This window comes from Hylobates moloch, unplaced genomic scaffold (genome assembly GCF_009828535.3).
Source record: "Hylobates moloch isolate HMO894 unplaced genomic scaffold, HMol_V3 SCAFFOLD_10, whole genome shotgun sequence".
Lineage (NCBI taxonomy): Eukaryota > Metazoa > Chordata > Mammalia > Primates > Hylobatidae > Hylobates > Hylobates moloch.
The window spans coordinates 17807091-17824552 of NW_026652285.1; the positions used below are offsets into that span (position 1 = coordinate 17807091).

Genomic DNA, 17462 nt, shown 5'->3' on the forward strand with positions numbered 1-17462 from the left:
CCACCTGGCCCTGGTGGTTAAAAAATAATAATAATATTAACCCCTGACCAAAACTACTGGTGTTATCTGTAAATTCCAGACATTGTATGGAGAAAGCACTGTAAAACGTTTTGTTCTGTTAGCTGATGTATGTAGCCCCCAGTCACGTTCCTCATGCTTACTTCATCTATCATGACTCTTTCACGTAGACCCCTTAGAGTTGTAAGCCCTTAAAAGGGCTAGGAATTTCTTTTTCGGGGAGCTCGGCTCTTAAGACACGAGTCTGCTGACGCTCCCGGCCGAAAAAAAACCTCTTCCTTCTTTAATCCGGTGTCTGAGGAGTTTTGTCTGCGACTCGTCCTGCTACAGCAGCCCTAGCAAACTAAATAGCAATGCCATCTTCATCTAATTCTTTGGAAATAAGCGGGAAGCCAGCTACTATGTAAGTCCAACTACCCCAAGAATATCGTGCTGGAGAGCCCACATGTAGGTACGACAGTCAACAGCCCCGGCTGAACTCAACAGCCAGCACCAGCATGGGAGTGAGCCTCCTCAGGCATCAGCCCAGTGGATCATTTAGGTAACTGCAGATCTGCCAACCTCTGATTGTATCCGCATGTGAGACTCAAAGCGAGAACTGCTGAGGTGAGCGCTTCCTGGTCCTGACCCACAAAATCATGAGTGACATACAATGGTTGTTTGAGGCTGCCAAGTTTTAGGGTAACTTATTATACGACATAGTAACCAGAGCACCTACCCTCTCCCTTCCCCCACTTGCCACTGGCTGGAACACAGATGAGGTCATGGTGGGCTGTCTTCAGTCCTGTAAATGACATAGATGAGGGCGTGGGGAAGCCACAAACGAGGAGCCTGGGCTTTTGGATGCCCTCGTGGAGCAGAGAGGCCAACTCCCCAGATGTCACTCGCATTTCAGGTAAGAGAAATAAATTTCCACCCTGTTTAAGTCACTGTTAATTCCATCTGTTTTCTTTTAAGCCAAATCAATATCCTAGTAATATCATATATGTAAAACGAACAGCTCAGTGTCTAGCATATAAATAAGTGATTTTTGGAAAAGGTAATTGTTGCTATTACATTAATTATTATACTAATAATAGTTATTAATAATATTATTACCCTAAACTGCTCAACACTCCTCAAAATGAACATGAGGTGGACCCATGTCACTGATGGTCAATGAGACATGTCAAGCTGGGCAGAAATTGTCTGTGGTCATGCCTAATTCATACCAGGTCTCTCTTCCATCCACCTTAAACTGACTACAGCTCTCCCAGGCAGACCAATAGATAAGGGATCACAGACACCAATGCACAGACACGTCCTCCCACTCCCCACCCACACGATGAGCCGAAGCTCCGGGTAGCCACTGTATGCTCCCATCCCACCTGTTCTATCACAGGAGAGAAGACAGGCAGCAAAATGGGATGGAAAGTGGGTCTAAGATAATGAGTGGGGTGAGGGAGCCAGAGAAACTAACTCCATCCCCAGGAAATCAGGCAAGGCTTCCAGGAGGAAGTGACCACTATCCTGAGAGTATCTTCCAGGCTGAAGAGAGGGAAAGGGCTCTCTGCAAGCAGGGAGAGTGGCCTGGGCAAAGGCACGGAGCATCAGAATCCGCATAGCCAGTGACCTACCCCTGCCTCTTCAGCGTCACCCTTTCAGCTCTACCTCCAGGGAGGCTGGAGGGCAGCACAGGGGAGGGTGGGTGTCAGAGCCCTGTGGCCCCCTGGGGACCTGTGTCCAAGCAGGGGCCTCCTCTGCAGCTTTAGAGTCTTCTCTTCTTTCAGAGCCATGGAACTGCAAACAGTACTTCAAAACCCTGGTCCACACAGGGATGCCTGCAGTCTTCCTGTCCTTTTTACCCTCTCTGGGTCAAGGGCTTTGGCCTCAACCCTGATTCTCCCCCTCATCTCCTAGCCCCCTGCCAGATTTGGGCAGGTCTTGCTGAACTAGAGGCCCAGGAGACATCCCATAGATACAGCAGACATCCCATAGATACAGGAGGCTGCATCTGGAGACATCCCATAGATACAGGAGGCTGAGGAAGGAGACATAGGCCTTTCCTTCCTGAGGCCCCAGGAGGGAGACAAGACTCAGAGACATAGACAGAACTCTCAGTGAATAGAGCAGAGGCCCTGAGAGCTGGGCAGCCAGAGAAGGCAGGAAGAGTGCAACTGGGCAATCAAGGCAAATTTCTTGGAGGAAAGGGGCAGGAAAGGGTGGATGTCAGGGGAGATCACCCTACAGGCAAGCTCTGGAATCGGTGCAGATTGGTGAGTTTAAACATCCACAGCGCCTTTAGGCTTCAGTATCTAGTCCAGGGGAGGGAGGTACATGGGAGAGTGTCCCTATGGCCTTGTCACTAGGAAAGCACAGTTCATGACTTATCCACTGAGTGTGGATTCAGCGAGATGAGAGAGGGCGGTTTTTTAGTGATCGGGCAGCCTCCGCACTCCCCATTGCTCTTCTGCTCGGGGAAAGGGGGACGGTAGAAATTACCTGCCTCTCTCGCGGCTCCTGTCCACGCTCCCTGCCCCTTCTTCCAGAACCCCATCCACCCCTGCCGCCACTCTAAACTAGAGTTCCATCCACGGCAGCCCCTGGTCTGGGCGCTGTCCAGCCCCAGGCTGGGTGGTCGAGTTTTCCATGGGCTCCGAGCAGAGGGAACCCCCGCGCCCGCCCCAGCCTTGTCCTGGAGCGCCTCTGTCCGAGTCGGTTTTCTCTCCTCTGGCCCCCACGCCTCCACCCTCCACTTCCACGAGACGCCACCTCCACGAAGGAGAAAGGAAAGAAAATACAAAGGCACACATTCCGTTTCGGTGGAATTCGCTCTTTATTTTGAGAACAGGGAAGGACCACACACAGCCCTGCAGCTCAGGGGGCGGGGGCATCGAGACGCGGGACTGTCGTACCCGAACCCTGCCCAGACGCCGCCGTCGGGAGGCGGAATCCGGGTTTCCAGGGTCGGGAGTGAACATGCAAATGAGGTGGGCGTGGTCTGCAGGTCTCCCAGGAGGCCTCGGGTGTCTTCACCACAGGTCTGCGCCTCCGGCCTGCGGGAGCGAAGGGAAAGGAATCCGATCTGGGGAGGCAAGCCTGGGAGACGTCGTAAGTGATGGACCAGGGTGGGGCCAGACCGCGCTCTCGGAGGCAGGATGTTATGTGACTTGACGGGGGCGCTTTTACCTCCACCTGCCGAGGCGGTCCTCGCCGTCTGGGAAGAACGTTTTGGAGAGGCGCGCGACCCGGCGGTCTAGTTTCCCATACCTGGGGGAGGGGCCTGGAAGGGCGCGGTCAGATCTAGCCACGCCCCCGATGGAGCGGGGCCGCAGGGGGAGAGCCCCAGGGGTCCCGCTCCGCCCGCCCCGCGCCTGCGCTCAGGACGGCCGAGTGACCAGGTTGAGGTAGTGGCGCGGATAGGCGTAGCAGCGGCTCAGCGCCTCCAGGAAGGCGTCTTCGCCGGGAGCCTCGGGTTTGATGGGGTAGGCGTCGACCAGCGCCCCCAGGTAGACGAGCAGGGCCAAATGCACTGTGGCCATTGTAGGCCACGACCTGCGCACCGACACCACCGGGGAAGGCGACATTGGGGTGTGGGTCATTCGAGCCTCGACCCTCCACGGCGGGAGGCTGCGGCTGTCGTCGGGGCCGCGCTCCGGCGCTCTCCCTGGGGATGGTAGCGGACCAAGGTTCAGCCACCAGCTTGCCGTATGTTCTCCGGCACTGCACCGTCTCCTGCCTCAGTTTCCTAATCTGTCAGAGAGACACAAGCCCTGCTTGACATAACCCCACCCCCACCCCCGCTGCTGCCCAGAGAGGTAAAGAGGGTTGTGCTGGCAACGGGACTCCCGGGCCTCCTTCCCACCTCCAATGGCCCCCTCCAATACAGTTTCCCACCACTCACCCCTAGCTTCCACCATCCCAGCCTCAGTTTCCCCACAAAACAACCTGGATTTCCCGGTACCAGACCGTGCTTGAGCCCCAGCCACTCACAGCGACAGCTTGTGAAGCACATGAGCAGGAGGTGGAAGGCGAGGAAAGTTTCAAGGGCTGCACTGGGGCAGGTCAAGCTGAGGCCTCCTCTGCTCAGGGCTTTCCTTTCGGGGCTTATATCCCCACCTGGAAAGGAAAGGGAGTCCCACGGGGAGGGGCAGCCAGCAGGGGGCGCGCCCTTCTTCCTCCTTCCACCCGCACCAGATCGCTGAGCTTACACTCAGCCACTGTGTGACGTCTCCACCTCACAGGAGCTCAGGGGGCAGCTGCCATGCTCAGATTTGGGGTCCCACTGGATGGGGTACCTAGCCTGAACCCTGTGTTCAGCCCACAGCCCCCCAGGGGCAGGTCCAGCCTCCTGAGGAAGTGAAGTGGTGGATCTAGACTCCTGGGGCAGCTCCTAGGACCAGGAATGAGATTCTGTCTTCCCTAGCCAGTCCATGGTGGGAGTGGGGGGTGGGAGGGTGGACACATTTCCTCCAGCCTGTGGGATCTGTGACCACTCTTTCCAAAACACAATCCTTTTCAGCCTCTGCTCAGTAATACCTTGGAGAAGGGCTGAGGAGTGACAGGACCTCTGGGGGAAAGTCTCTCCTTGAGGCAGGGGTGGGAGCACCTGACCTTGGCTCCTGGCCTGCAGTTTATGATATCCTGGGGGAGAGGCCTTTCTGAACACTCCATTATGTTCTCTCTCCATTAAAGAGTTGGGAAAAGAGGCAGGAGGAGGCAGAAGCCAGTCCCCCCACCAGAAGCAGCTGAGTCAGCTACCTGTGTATCCAGCCTGGCACACAAAGACCCTGGTCCAGCCATGTGTGGCATAGAGCCCCCTCCCCAGGCAATGTCCCCACCCCATGCAGGTGTCAATCAGGGCACTGGTGTCTTCTGGGCCTGAGTGATGCCAAGACTTCCCAAGCACATGCCACTGTCCCCAGCCCGTGGCAGTCTCCACTGGGCTCTGAAGCCCAGATCCTTTGAAGGAAAGGACTCGTGTTTATTAAGCACCTACTGTGCACCAGGTAGTACATAATTTCAGACATCACAACACAATGAGCTGAGTTTATCTCTATTTTCCACATGAGGAAACTGAAGCCCTGATGAAGCAGCCAAAGTCACCCATGATTCAAACAGGAAAAGGAGGGTGAGGCAGACCCCGAGAAGAGGGCCTCTCAATCGTGAGGGGCAGAAAGGCTCAGCACCTGGAGTAGCCATGTGGTGCCAGAGGCAGGCCTGGGAGCAGGGACCCGAAGCCTAAGTCTGGGGCCCACCACCTGCTATGAGAGGCTGAGTAGGGGAAGGGCCTCCAGAATGCCAACCCCTTCAAACCCACCTGCCCAGTAGGAGAGAGGGCTGTGGGAAGGTCTCTCCATAAAGCCATTCCAGCTTCCTCTCCCTGGCCTGGCCAGACCTCCAATACTTCCAGAAGTCCCATCAGCCCATGGGGGCTGAAGGGGCCAACTTGTCCAGGCAGCTGGTTCTGAGCCAGCCCCTCCAGCCCCAGGACAGATGGCTGTGGGTGCTATTTTTAGAGCTCTCCTGAGAGGGAGAGTTCAGGGCTCTCTCAGTCACTCTTTTATGGGTTCAATCACCTGCATTCTCTGCAGATGGCTCCTTATCAGCCAATCAGGCCCCATGGGGCCACCCACCCCAGGAAACACCAGGGTGCCCTGCTGAGCATGGAGGTGGAAGAGGACAGCAGGACAAGGGGACATAAATCCTACCTTTGAAGGAAGGAGAAAAATCATTCTTCTCAGGGACCCCTCATCCAGGGGGCAAGACACGGCCCTATCCTTCAAGAACTCCAGTCTCAAAGAAAGGACATGGCTGTATCATGGGGGATCCTCAGTCTGAGGGGTGCCCAGAACATCGATACAGAGACACAAACAGAGAGACAGCTGTTGTCCTGTTTGGAGGAGTGACAGCAGAAATCAAAGAATTCCACTCCTCCATGGAAAGACAAAAGACAGGTGCTCACCCTGCGATGGAGGGGGCAGTGGGAGCTGGTTAGTACATCTGTGATCCCAGGGGTCAGGGCCTACAGAAGGACCCTGCAGGCTAATGGGGACAAGGATACCAGAGAGTAGGGGCCTGTTTGCTCTTCTGACCCTGCGGCACTAACCATGGGGGGATAGGGGGTTTCTAGTGCACTGATTCCGGACAGAGAGATGGAGCCTGTGAGATGTCCACAGGGAATCTGACATCCCTGGAACCCCATCATGTCTTGGGGAATATGGGATCCAGGGACAGATGGGAAGAGAGGAGAGACATTATAGAAGCTAAAGGGCATGGGATGGCCTGAATTTGGGCTACAACCTCTGAAGAAGTCACTTCCTCATTTATAGCCAAAGTAAATGGGCGCCCAGATAGTCTCAGTGTGGACCGGGAGCCAGCCTCACACATCCCTCCAAGCCCTCCCTGTCCATCATACTCCCACCCTCCAATTTCACTCCCCAGTTACGGGGCAAGCCGACTGGTTCATTAATCACTGCCTCCTCATCGGAGAGCTTGTTAACTTGTTGATTAGTGGGGAGTATGTCTCAGCCCTCGGTCAATGGGCTCGGCTACATCCATCCATACACTCACACCCATCATTGATGCATGACTCAGTGGTCATGAGACATGTCTGGGGGTTGGGGGGCTGACATCTGTGAGGGCCGAAAGTTCAGACACAATTGTTTTTGTAGATGTTTGAGACCAGGGCCTGCCTCCAACTTGTCCTTGAAGGGTAGGGGACAGAATCACTAGGGCTTCCTTGGCCCCATTCTCAGAGCACCAGGCAAGGCCACCCTAAGTCAGGGAGACCATGGACCTGGACCCCAGCCAACCATTCCCCTTGTCCAGTGGGCTCAAGGGCCACTCATCAAGGGGGTGTGTCCTCTGCCATTCATCATTAGAGGTTTAGAATTCTGCACCCCATCACCCACCTGCCCATACCCACTCCCCACACATAAGCCCTCTCTTTGATCATCGTGCACTGTGCAGCACTGGCCCACTGCCCTTCCACCTGCAGGCATTTCCTCATGCCCAGGGTCCTGCAGACAGCAGATGGTCATACAGCAAGAGTAATTCGATCCTCATTCAACAAGCATTTATGAAGTCCCTGCTGTGTGCCAGGCACTCATCTAGGGACTGGGATAGGGCAGTGAACAAACAGGCAAAACCCTTGCCCTCATAGAGCTCACATTCCAGTGACAAGAATAGAAAATAAATCAATAAGCAAGGACGCTGGGCACGGTGGCTCATGCCTGTAATCCCAGCACTTTGGGAGGCCGAGGCAGGTGGATCACCTGAGGTCAGGAGTTCGAGACCAGACTGGTCAACATGGTGAAATCTCGTCTCTATTAAAAATACAAAAATCAGCCAAGTGTGGTGGCACATGCCTGTGATCCCAGCCACTTGGGAGGCTGAGGCAGGAGAATTGCTTGAACGTGGGAGGCGGAGGTTGCAGTGAGCTGAGATGGTGCCACTGCACTCCAGCCTGGGTGACAAAATGAGACTCTGTCTCAAACAAACAAACAAATAAATAAATAAATAAATAAATAGGCATGGAATATATCTGATAAGTGCTATAGAGTAAAATCAGAGCTGGGTATAGTGGCTCATGTCTGTAATCCCAGTGTTCTGGTAGACCAAGGTGGGAGGGTCACTTGAGCCCAGGAAGGAAGTGACGAAGCAAACCATGAAGCTACCTTGGGAAGAGTGGGAGGTGGCCCACTTGGGAAGGAGAGTTTTACTTGGCCCACTTGCTGAGGAGAGTTTTACTTCCAATTATGTGGTCAGTTTTAGAATAAGTGCGATGTGGTGCTGAGAAGAATGTATATTCTGTTGATTAGGTGTGGAGAGTTCTGTAGATGTCTATTAGGTCCACTTGATCCAGAGCTGAGTTCAAGTCCTGGATATCCTTGTTAATTTTCTGTCTCGTTGATCTGTCTAATATTAACAATGGGATGTTAAAGTTTCCATTATTGTGTGGGAGTCTAAGTCTCTTTGTAGGTCTCTAAGGACTTGCTTTATGAATCTGAGTGCTTCTGTATTGGGTGCATATATATTTAGGATAGTTAGCTCTTCTTGTTGAATTGATCCCTTTACCATTATGTAATGGCCTTCTTTGTCTCTTTTGATCTTGGTTAGTTTAAAGTCTGTTTTATCAGAGACCAGGATTGCAACCCCTGCTTTTTTTTTCTTTCCATTTGCTTGGTAGATCTTCTTCCATCCCTTTATTTTGAGCCTATGTGTGTCTTTGCATGTGAGATGGGTCTCCTGAATACAGCACACTGATGGGTCTTTACTCTTTATCCAATTTGCCAGTCTGTGTCTTTTAATTGGGGCATTTAGCCCATTTACATTTAAGGTTAATATTGCTATGTGTGAATTTGATTCTGTCATTATGATGCTAGCTGGTTATTTCACCCATTAATTGATGCAGTTTCTTCATAGCGTTGATGGTCTTTACAATTTGGCATGTTTTGCAGTGGCTGATACTTGTTGTACCTTTCCATATTTAGTGCTTCCTTCAGGAGCTCTTGCAAGGCAGGCCTGGTGGTGACAAAATCTCTCAGCATTTGCTTGTCTGTAAAGGATTTTATTTCTCCTTCATTTATGAAGCTTAGTTGGGCTGGATATGAAATTCTGGGTTGAAAATTCTTTTCTTTAAGAATGTTGAATATTGGCCCCCACTATCTTCTAGCTTGTAGGGTTTCTGCCGAGAGATCCCCTGTTAGCCTGATTGGCTTCCCTTTGTGGGTAATCCGACCTTTCTGTCTGGCTGCCCTTAACATTTTTTCCTTCATTTCAACCTTGGTGAATCTGACAGTTCTGTGTCTTGGCGTTGCTCTTCTCAAGGAGTATCTTTGTGGTGGTCTCTGTATTTCCTGAATTTGGATGTTGGCCTGCCTTGCTAGGTTGGGGAAGTTCTCCTGGATAATATCCTCAAGGGTGTTTTCCAACTTGGTTCCATTCTCCCCGTCACTTTCAGGTATGCCAATCAAATGTAGATTTGGTCTTTTCACATTGTCTCATATTTCTTGGAGGCTTTGTGCGTTTCTTTTCCCTCTTTTTTCTCTAATCTTGTCTTCTCACTTTATTTCATTAATTTGATCTTCAATCACTGATATCCTTTCTTCCGTTTGATTGAATTGGCTATTGAAGCTTGTGTGTGCTTCATGAAGTTCTCGTACTGTGGTTTTCAGCTCCATCAGGTCCTTTAAGCTCTTCTCTACACTGGTTATTCTAGTTAGCCCTTCGTCTAACCTTTTTTCAAGGTTTTTAGCTTCCTTGCAATGGGTTAGAACATGCTCCTTTAGCTCAGAGAAGTTTGTTATTACCGACCTTCTGAAGCCTACTTCTTCTGTTCATCAAACAGAATGAGTTCATCAAACTCATTCTCCGTCCAGTTTGGTCCTTTGCTGGCGAGGAGTTGTGTTCCTTTGGAGGAGAAGAGGTGTTCTGGTGTTTGGAATTTTCAGCCTTTCTGCTCTGGTTTCTCCCCATCTTTGTGGTTTTATCTACCTTTGGTCTTTGATGTTGGTGACCTGTGGATGGGGTTTTGGTGTGGATGTCTTTTTTGTTGATGTTGATGCTATTCCTTTCTGTTTGTTAGTTTTACTTCTAACAGACAGGCCCCTCAGCTGCAGATCTGTTGGAGTTTGCTGGAGGTCCACTCCAGACCCTGTTTGCCTGGGTATCACCAGCGGAGGCTGCAGAACAGCACTTATTGCTGCCTGATCCTTCCTCTGGAAGCTTTGTCCCAGAGGGGCACCCGCCTTTAGGGGGTGTCTGTCAGCACCTACTGGGAAGTGTCTCTCAGTCAGGCTACATGGGGGTCAGGGACCCACTTGAGGAGGCAGTGTGTCCATTATTGGAGCTCGAATGCCATGCTGGGAGAACCACTGCTTTCTTCAGAGCTGTCAGGCAGGGACGTTTAAGTTTGCAGAAGCTGTCTGCTGCCTTTTGTTCAGATATGCCCTGCCCCGATATGTGGAATCTAGAGAGGCGTTAGGCCTTGTTGAATGGCAGCAGGCTCTGCTCTGTTTGAGCTTCCCTGCTCCTTTGTTTACACCGTGAGCATGGAACCACCTACTCTAGCCTCAGCAATGGTGGATGCCCCTCCCCCTGCCAAGCTTCAGCATCCCAGGTCGATCTCAGACTGCTGCGCTAGCAGCAAACAAGGCTCCGTGGGCATGGGACCTGCCAAGTCAGGCACAGGAGGGAATCTCCTGGTCTGCTGGTTTCAAAGACTGTGGGAAAAGTGCAGTATTTGGGCAGAAGTGTACCGTTCCTCCAGGTACAGTCACTCATGGCTTCCCTTGGCTAGAAAAGGGAAATCCCCCAACCCCTTGCACTTCCCAGGTGAGGCGATGCCCTACCCTGCTTCGGCTCACCCTCCATGCGCTGCACCCACTCTCCAACCAGTCCCAGTGAGATGAATCAGGTACCTCAGTTTGAAATGCAGAAATCACCCGTCTTCTGCATCGATCTCGCTGGGAGCTGTTCCAATCTGGCAATCTTGGAAAGGACCTTATTTTATTTTTTGAGACAGAGTCTCACTTTGTTGCCCAGGCTAGAGTGCAGTAGGGTGACTTTGCCTCACTGCAACCTCTGCCTCCCAGGCTCAAGCGATTCTCCTGCCTCAGCCTCCTAAGTAGCTGGGATTACTGGTGCCTGCCACTGCGCCCAGCTAATTTTTTTATTTTTAGTAGAGATGGGGTTTTGCCATGTTGGCCAGGCTTGTCTTCAACTCCTGACCTCAGGTGATCCGCCTGCCTTGGCCTCCCAAAGTGCTGGGATTATAGGTGTGAGCCACCGCACCCAGACAATATTGTTTTATTCTTTTATTTCTGTAGAGATAGAGTCTCACTATGTTGCCCAGGCTGGTCTCAAGTTCTTGGGCTCAAGCTATCCTCTCACTTCTACTTCTTAAAGTGGTAGGATTAAGGTGTGAGCCCCCATGCCCAGACTCATCAGACTTTTTGACAGCAATACTCTACACAGGAAGGAAATGGAATAGTATATTTGAGATGCTCAAGTAAAGAAAACATGAACCAAAGATTTTTATACCTAGCTCTACTAATCTTCAAATGCATAACCAAACTATTATCAGCATGCAAGATCTCAGGGAATATTATGCCCATGAGCCCTTCCTGAGGAATCTACTAGAGAATAAACCTCCAACAACCAAAATGACTAGAAAGACATTGTCGTAAGGACTGGTGATGAGCATGAAGTTCAGTTTCATAGAACTAATACCAAATGAGGATTAAAAGGAAGAAAGTGTATTATGTAATGGTTAGATACTCTACTAATATATATAGTAAAACCAGAGAAAAGTGGGCAGGGGGACCAAGGGGGTAGCATATGCAAAATAAATAAATAAATAAATAAAAACCAACTGTTTTCAGTAATAACTGGTGGTGGCAGTCAGTATTGTTATTCTGAGACTTCTGCATAATACAGATCAAACAAATGCATATTCTAAAATAAATGGGATATTTAATGCTTTCATCTCCTGTGTCCTTGAGAACCAGAATTTACAATGTGGAAGAAAGAGGTTACAGATGTAATATAGAAGAGGTTAAATAAACACCCATCAGTCCTGAATTTGATTTGGAAATCTCTGTTTATTGAAAAGGCCTAGAAACGATGTTGAAACCAATGGCAGTGAACATCCCTAGCATCTAGACTGGTCTTTTTTTCCTTTCCTTTTACTTTTCTTTTTTTCCAGCTTTATTCAGGAATAATGGACAAATAAAAATTCCATATATTCAGCTGGGTGCGGTGGCTCACGCCTGTAATCCCAGTACTTTGGGAGGCTGAGGTGTGCAGATCACTTGAGGTCAGGAGTTTGAGACCAGACTGGCCATCACGGTGAGACTCAATCTGTACTAAAAATACAAAAAATTAGCTGGCCATGGTGGTGCATGCCTGTAGTCCCAGCTACTTGGGATGCTGAGGCAGGAGAAGCACTTGAACCCGGAGGTGGAGGTTGCAGTGAGCCAAGATTGTGCCACCACACTCTAGCCTGGGCAACAGAGCGAGACTCTGTCTCAAAAAAAAAGTTGTATGTATTCAAGGGGTACAATGTGATTATTTAATATATGTATACATTATGTAATGATTACTACAATCAAATGAACACATCCTTCACCACACAGTTACCATTTATTTGTGTGTATGTGTGTGGTGAGGACACTTCTGATCTGCTCTCTTAGCAAATTTCAAGTAAACAATACAATAGTATTAACTCTAATCACCACACTTTACCAGAATTCCCATGCTTTACCATGATTCCCAGAATCTATTCATCTTGTAACTGAAAGTTTGTACTCTTTGACAAACATCTTCCCATCTCCCCGTCCTCATCCAGCCCGACAACCACTGTTCCTCTCTTTGCTTCTGTGAGTTTGTGAGTTTTTTAGATTCCACATATAAGTGAGATCATATTGTATTTGTCTTTCTGTGTCTGGCTTATTTTAATTAGCATTAAAACCCAACATGTTCATCAATATTGTCACAAATGGCAGGATTTCCTTCTTTTTTTTTTTTTTTTTTTTAATAACTGAGTGAACTGGGATTTCTTGGAGAAGTGGTAGAGCTGAGCTCTGGAACTGGAAATACACAAGGTGAGGCTGGAACACATTGTCAAATCAGAAAACAAAGAGGCTTCGGGCATGTGGGCATGTCCAAAGGACTAAAGAACCAATCTGAATAAGCTCCCTCTGGCCAAAGATGGACTTAATGAGCATCATCATGGTAATAATTGTAATGGATTGGGGCCAGGTGCAGTGGCTCATGCCTGTAATCCTAGAACTCTGGGAGGCAAGGCAGGAGGATCACTTGAGCCCAGGAATTTGAGACCAGCCTGGGCAAAATAGTGAGACCGCATCTCTACAAAAACCTTAACAATTTAGCTGGCTTGGGCCGGGTGTGGTGGCTCACGTCTGTAATCCCAGTGCTTCGGGAGGCCGAAGCAGGTGGATCACCTGAGGTCAGGAGTTGAAGACTAGCCTGGCCAACATGGTGAAATCCTGTTTCTACTAAAAATACAAAAATTAGCTGGGCATGGTGGCGGATGCCTGTAATCCCAGCTACTCGGGAGGCTGAGGCAGGAGAATCGCATGAACCTGGGAGGTGGAGTTTGCAATGAGCCGAGATCACGCCACTGCATTCCAGCCTGGGCACAATAAGAGTGAAACTCCGTCTCAAAAAAAAAAAAAAAAAAAAAAAGAAAGAACTGGCTTGATGTGCATTCCTGCAGTCCCAGCTACTCAGGAGGCTGAGGTGGGAGGATGACTTGAGCTTGAGAGGTTGAGGCTTCAGTGAGCCATGATCGCACCACTGTACTCCAGCCTGGGAAAGACAGCAGGATTTGACTCAATAATAATAATAATAGTAAATGAAATGTAATGGGTTGAAACCTGTCAAACACATTTAAATACTTGAGTTCATGATGATATAATTGTGAGTTCATTTTAATATTTTTCATTATCTTGAAAACTGGATAAACAAAGAGAAGGAATCAAGCATTTATCTTGACTGTCCTATATGAACTGGATAGCCAGACAGCAGATGAGGGCAAGTTATTCTTTATAAAGTTATTCCATCAATCAATAAAGACAAAGGATAGAATTAGAAAATCATCACCATTTATCACCCCTGGCCCTCCCCAGCATATTAATGGATCTACTCATTGAGTATCAATATCTGTTGTCATCAAAAGAAAGAGATGGCTGGGCATGGTGGCTCACACCTGTAATCCCAGCACTTTGGGAGGCAGAGGTGGGAGGATCACTTGAGGCCATGAGTTTGAGACCAGCCTGGGCAACCCAGCAAGATCCCCATCTCTACAAAAAAAATAAATAAATAAAAAATAAAAAGAGAGCGAGGCACGGTGGCTCACACCTGTAATCCCAGAACTTTGGGAGGCTGAGGCGGGCAGATTGCTTGAGTCCAGAAGTTTAAGACCAGCCTGGCCAACATGGCAAAATCTCATCTCCACTAAAAATACAAAAAAATTAGCTGGGCATTGTGGGGCACACTTGTAATCCCAACTACTCAGGAGGCTGAGGTGGGAGGATTGATTGAACCCAGAAAGCAGAGGTTGCAGTGAGCTGAGATCACACCACTGCACTCCAGCCTGGGCAACAGAATGAGACTCCATCTCCAAAAATAAATAAATAAATAAATTAAAAGAGAGGCAGCCAGACAATATGAGTCTCCTGGTTAACACACCAGCACCTATAGTTTTGCCAAATGGATCGACCCTGAATTTGATCATGCCTCTGGATCCAGCTGCCAATTTGCGGAAATAGAGGACAGAGGAACTTACTGAGCTGCATCATGAGTATGCAGTCATCCAAATCTGGACTGTGGGAAACTTGACAGGTCAAACAGCCCAGATTCTTCTACAGATAAGTTGTAAGAAAAAGAAAGGGACAGAAGAGGAGACTTCAGATTAGAAGAAACCTTTAAAAAGAAATCTTATACCTAATGATGTTGAGGTGAGAAGAGGAGTAGGAGGACTGGGAGGAGGTGGAGGAGACGAAGGATAAGGAAGAAGAAGAACCTTAAAATGAATCAGATTTTTGGCTGGGCATGGTGGCTCATGCCTGTAATTCCAGCATTTCGGGAGACTGAGGTGGGCAGATCACTTGAGGTCATGAGTTCAAGAGCAGCCCGGCCAACATGGTGAAACCCCATCTCTACTAAAAATACAAAGGTTAGCCGGGCATGGTGATGTGCACCTGTAATACCAGCTACTCGGGAGGCTGAGGCAGGAGAATCGCTTGAATGCAGGAGGTGGAGGTTGCAGTGAGCCGAGATCGTGCCACTGCACTCCAGCCTGGGCGACAGAGTGAGGCTCCATCTCAAAAAAAAAAAAAAAAAAGTATCGGAATGTTTAAAATAAGCAAAACTAAACTATAGTGTATAGAAATGCACATGGGAGATAAAACCATAAAGAAACAAGGAGTGATTATTGAAAGTGTCAGGTTAGTAGCAGTCACTTTTGGATTGGGGCCGGGGTGGGGCTGTGATTGGGATGAGGCACACAGAGGGACTTCTGGGTGCGGAGGGGCTGGCAAAGTTCTATTTCTTGACCAGGGGTTTGGGGTGTTCATCTTGTAACTCATCAAGCTTGTGGTAAGGGACAGGTAAGTCTGGAGGCAGAGAAGACAGAGACTGGATGACATGAGGGTTGGGGAAAATGGAGCAAAACAGAGACCAAGTGCCTTCTAGTTAGGGATGGCCACATGACTACGTTCTGGCCAGTGGGATAGGAGCACAAGAAGCAATGCAGCTTCCTCATCATACTTTTCTTTTTTTTTCCTTTTTTTTGTTTTTTTGAGACAGAGTCTTGCTCTGTTGCCCAGGCTGGACTGCAATGGGGTGATCTCAGCTCCCTGCAACCTCCACCTCCTGGGTTCAAGTGATTCTCCCATCTCAGCATCCTGAGTAGCTGGGATTACAGGTGCCTGCCACCACGCCCAGTTAATTTTTGTATTTTTAGTAAAGACGAGGTTTCACCATGTTGGCCAGGCTAGTCTCAAACACCTGACCTCAGGTGATCCACCCTCCTCAGCCTCCCAGAGTGCAGATTACAGGCATGAGCCATTGTGCCCAACCTGTTTTACCTGGTTTTCTATATCAGTGTTTTGTTTTACGATAAAAATGGAGGTTTTTGTTGTTTTGTTTTTATTGTATATATTTAAAGTATACAACATGATATCTTGATATACATATACATACAGAAATGACTACTAGGGTCAGGCAAATTAACATATCCGTCACCTCACGTAGCTCTGTGCGTGTGTGTATCTAAAAGAGCGCATAAATGCTCTCTTATCAAATTTCCAGCATGCAATACAACATTACTAACTGTAGTCCTCATGCTGTACATTGAGATGTCTAAACTTATTTGCATGGATGAACCTAGGAGGCATTATGCTAAGTGAAATAAGCCACACACAGAGAGCAAAACACTGCATGGTCTCATTTATACATGGATTTTTTTAAGCTAAATATAAAGAAACAGAGAGTAGAACAGTGGTTACCAGGGGCAGGGCATGGTGGGGAAGAATGAGGAGACAGAGGTCAATAGTACCATAAAAAGTTTTAAACAAAAGTATCCATCAAGAAACAAAAAACAACCAAGAAACAACTAAAATAATTCTTTCTCTTTCCAGCCATTGTAACTACAAAACACAAAGTGGTTTTTTACTGGCTTTCCTGTTTCTTCCCTTTGACACTGGTGCTCCCCAAGATGAGATCTTTGGCTCTCTTTTGTTTCTTGTTTCTCTTTTTCACCATGGAGTTGTCATCCACCCCCAAGATTTTAACCACCCCTAAAATCTGTGTCATTGCTCTTCTGCTGAGTTCTGATCCACACTGTCCACTGTTTCCAGACATATCCCCATGGATACCTCTCAGTCAGCTTAAAGTTAATGCAGCCTAATAGCAAAAATAATACATCGACATTTCTCAAGTGCTTACACTGTGCCAAGTACTATTCCAGGTACGTCTCACATATTGTCTTAGTCTTCACCACACATAATGTGCCATCATTAGCCCAGCTTTACAGATATAAAACTGACACACAGAAAGGTCAAGTCAGTAGCTCACCCTTATCTTAGCTTGTTTTCTGAACTCCCAAATCTTCAGGGATCTCCAGCTCCATGAATGGTATCTCCGTCTCTTCAGGTAACTGATTTGGAAACCTTGGCTTCACTCCACCAATGACCTGAGTCATTCTTAGAAAGTCTGAAGAAGGAGCATGCAGCTCTGAGGGTGGCAGCAGGTCCAGGAATTGGAATGTGACCACAGAGGAATTCTTCATAAAGGGCTGAACTTTACTGGATGAGTTTCCCCTGGAATACCAGGGAGTCATATGAAATCGCAGCTTGGGAAGTGCATTCAGCAGTACATGGCAGACATCATTTCGTGTTAATAAATATATCCAGCCCTTTACCCCAACACTCCCAATCCTCATTATCTGCCCTGTTTATTCCCTAGGACTTACCACTTTCTAGCACTCTATGTAATTATTTATTTGTATGTTTATTGTCTGTCTACTAGAATGGGGGCTCCATGAGGGCAGAGGTTTTTGTCTGTTTCTTCACTGATGTATCCCCAGTGCCTAGAATAATGTGTGATACATGGTGGGGGTTCAGGTAATACTTGCTGAATGAATGGATCCACATCCTCACTTTCAATGGCTGCATGGCTTACAAACAGGCACACACATAAGCATGTATACACACATACACTCACATGCATATGTCTTGAAGACAGAAGTCTATTCCTATCCCACCACAGTCCAGATCTTCATCAAAGAAGAAAGCAATTCCCTAAACACTATGCACTCTTCCTTCATACACCATGCAGGTTAAAGGGAGTGAGATATCAGGCCCTGTCCACAACAGACAAGCCCCATACCTCACCCCACAGAACTGTTGTGTTCAGCTCCCTCTAAAGCCGCAGAA

The 17462-nt window shown here is 48.5% G+C and overlaps 1 protein-coding gene across 1 annotated transcript; it reads right to left on the minus strand.

Annotated features, from left to right (window-relative positions):
• Positions 1 to 3111: 3111 nt before the first annotated feature.
• LOC116474122 (peptide YY-like) lies at positions 3112 to 3563 on the minus strand. Its single transcript, XM_032162595.2, has 2 exons — positions 3385 to 3563; positions 3112 to 3267 (listed from the first exon to the last, which is right to left on the minus strand). The coding sequence occupies exons 1-2, from the start codon at positions 3537 to 3539 to the stop codon at positions 3183 to 3185; spliced, it is 240 nt and encodes a 79-aa protein (XP_032018486.1). The 5' UTR covers positions 3540 to 3563; the 3' UTR covers positions 3112 to 3182.
• Between the last annotated feature and the right edge of the window lie 13899 nt (positions 3564 to 17462).

Bases quoted from the DNA above. Each gene is read 5' to 3' on its own strand.
- LOC116474122 (XM_032162595.2), bottom strand. From the start codon at position 3,539: ATGGCCACAGTGCATTTGGCCCTGCTCGTCTACCTGGGGGCGCTGGTC. The intron at 3,268-3,384 runs GTCCTGAGCGCA...CCCCTCCCCCAG, and splicing joins CTCAACCTGGTCACTCGGCC to GTATGGGAAACTAGACCGCC.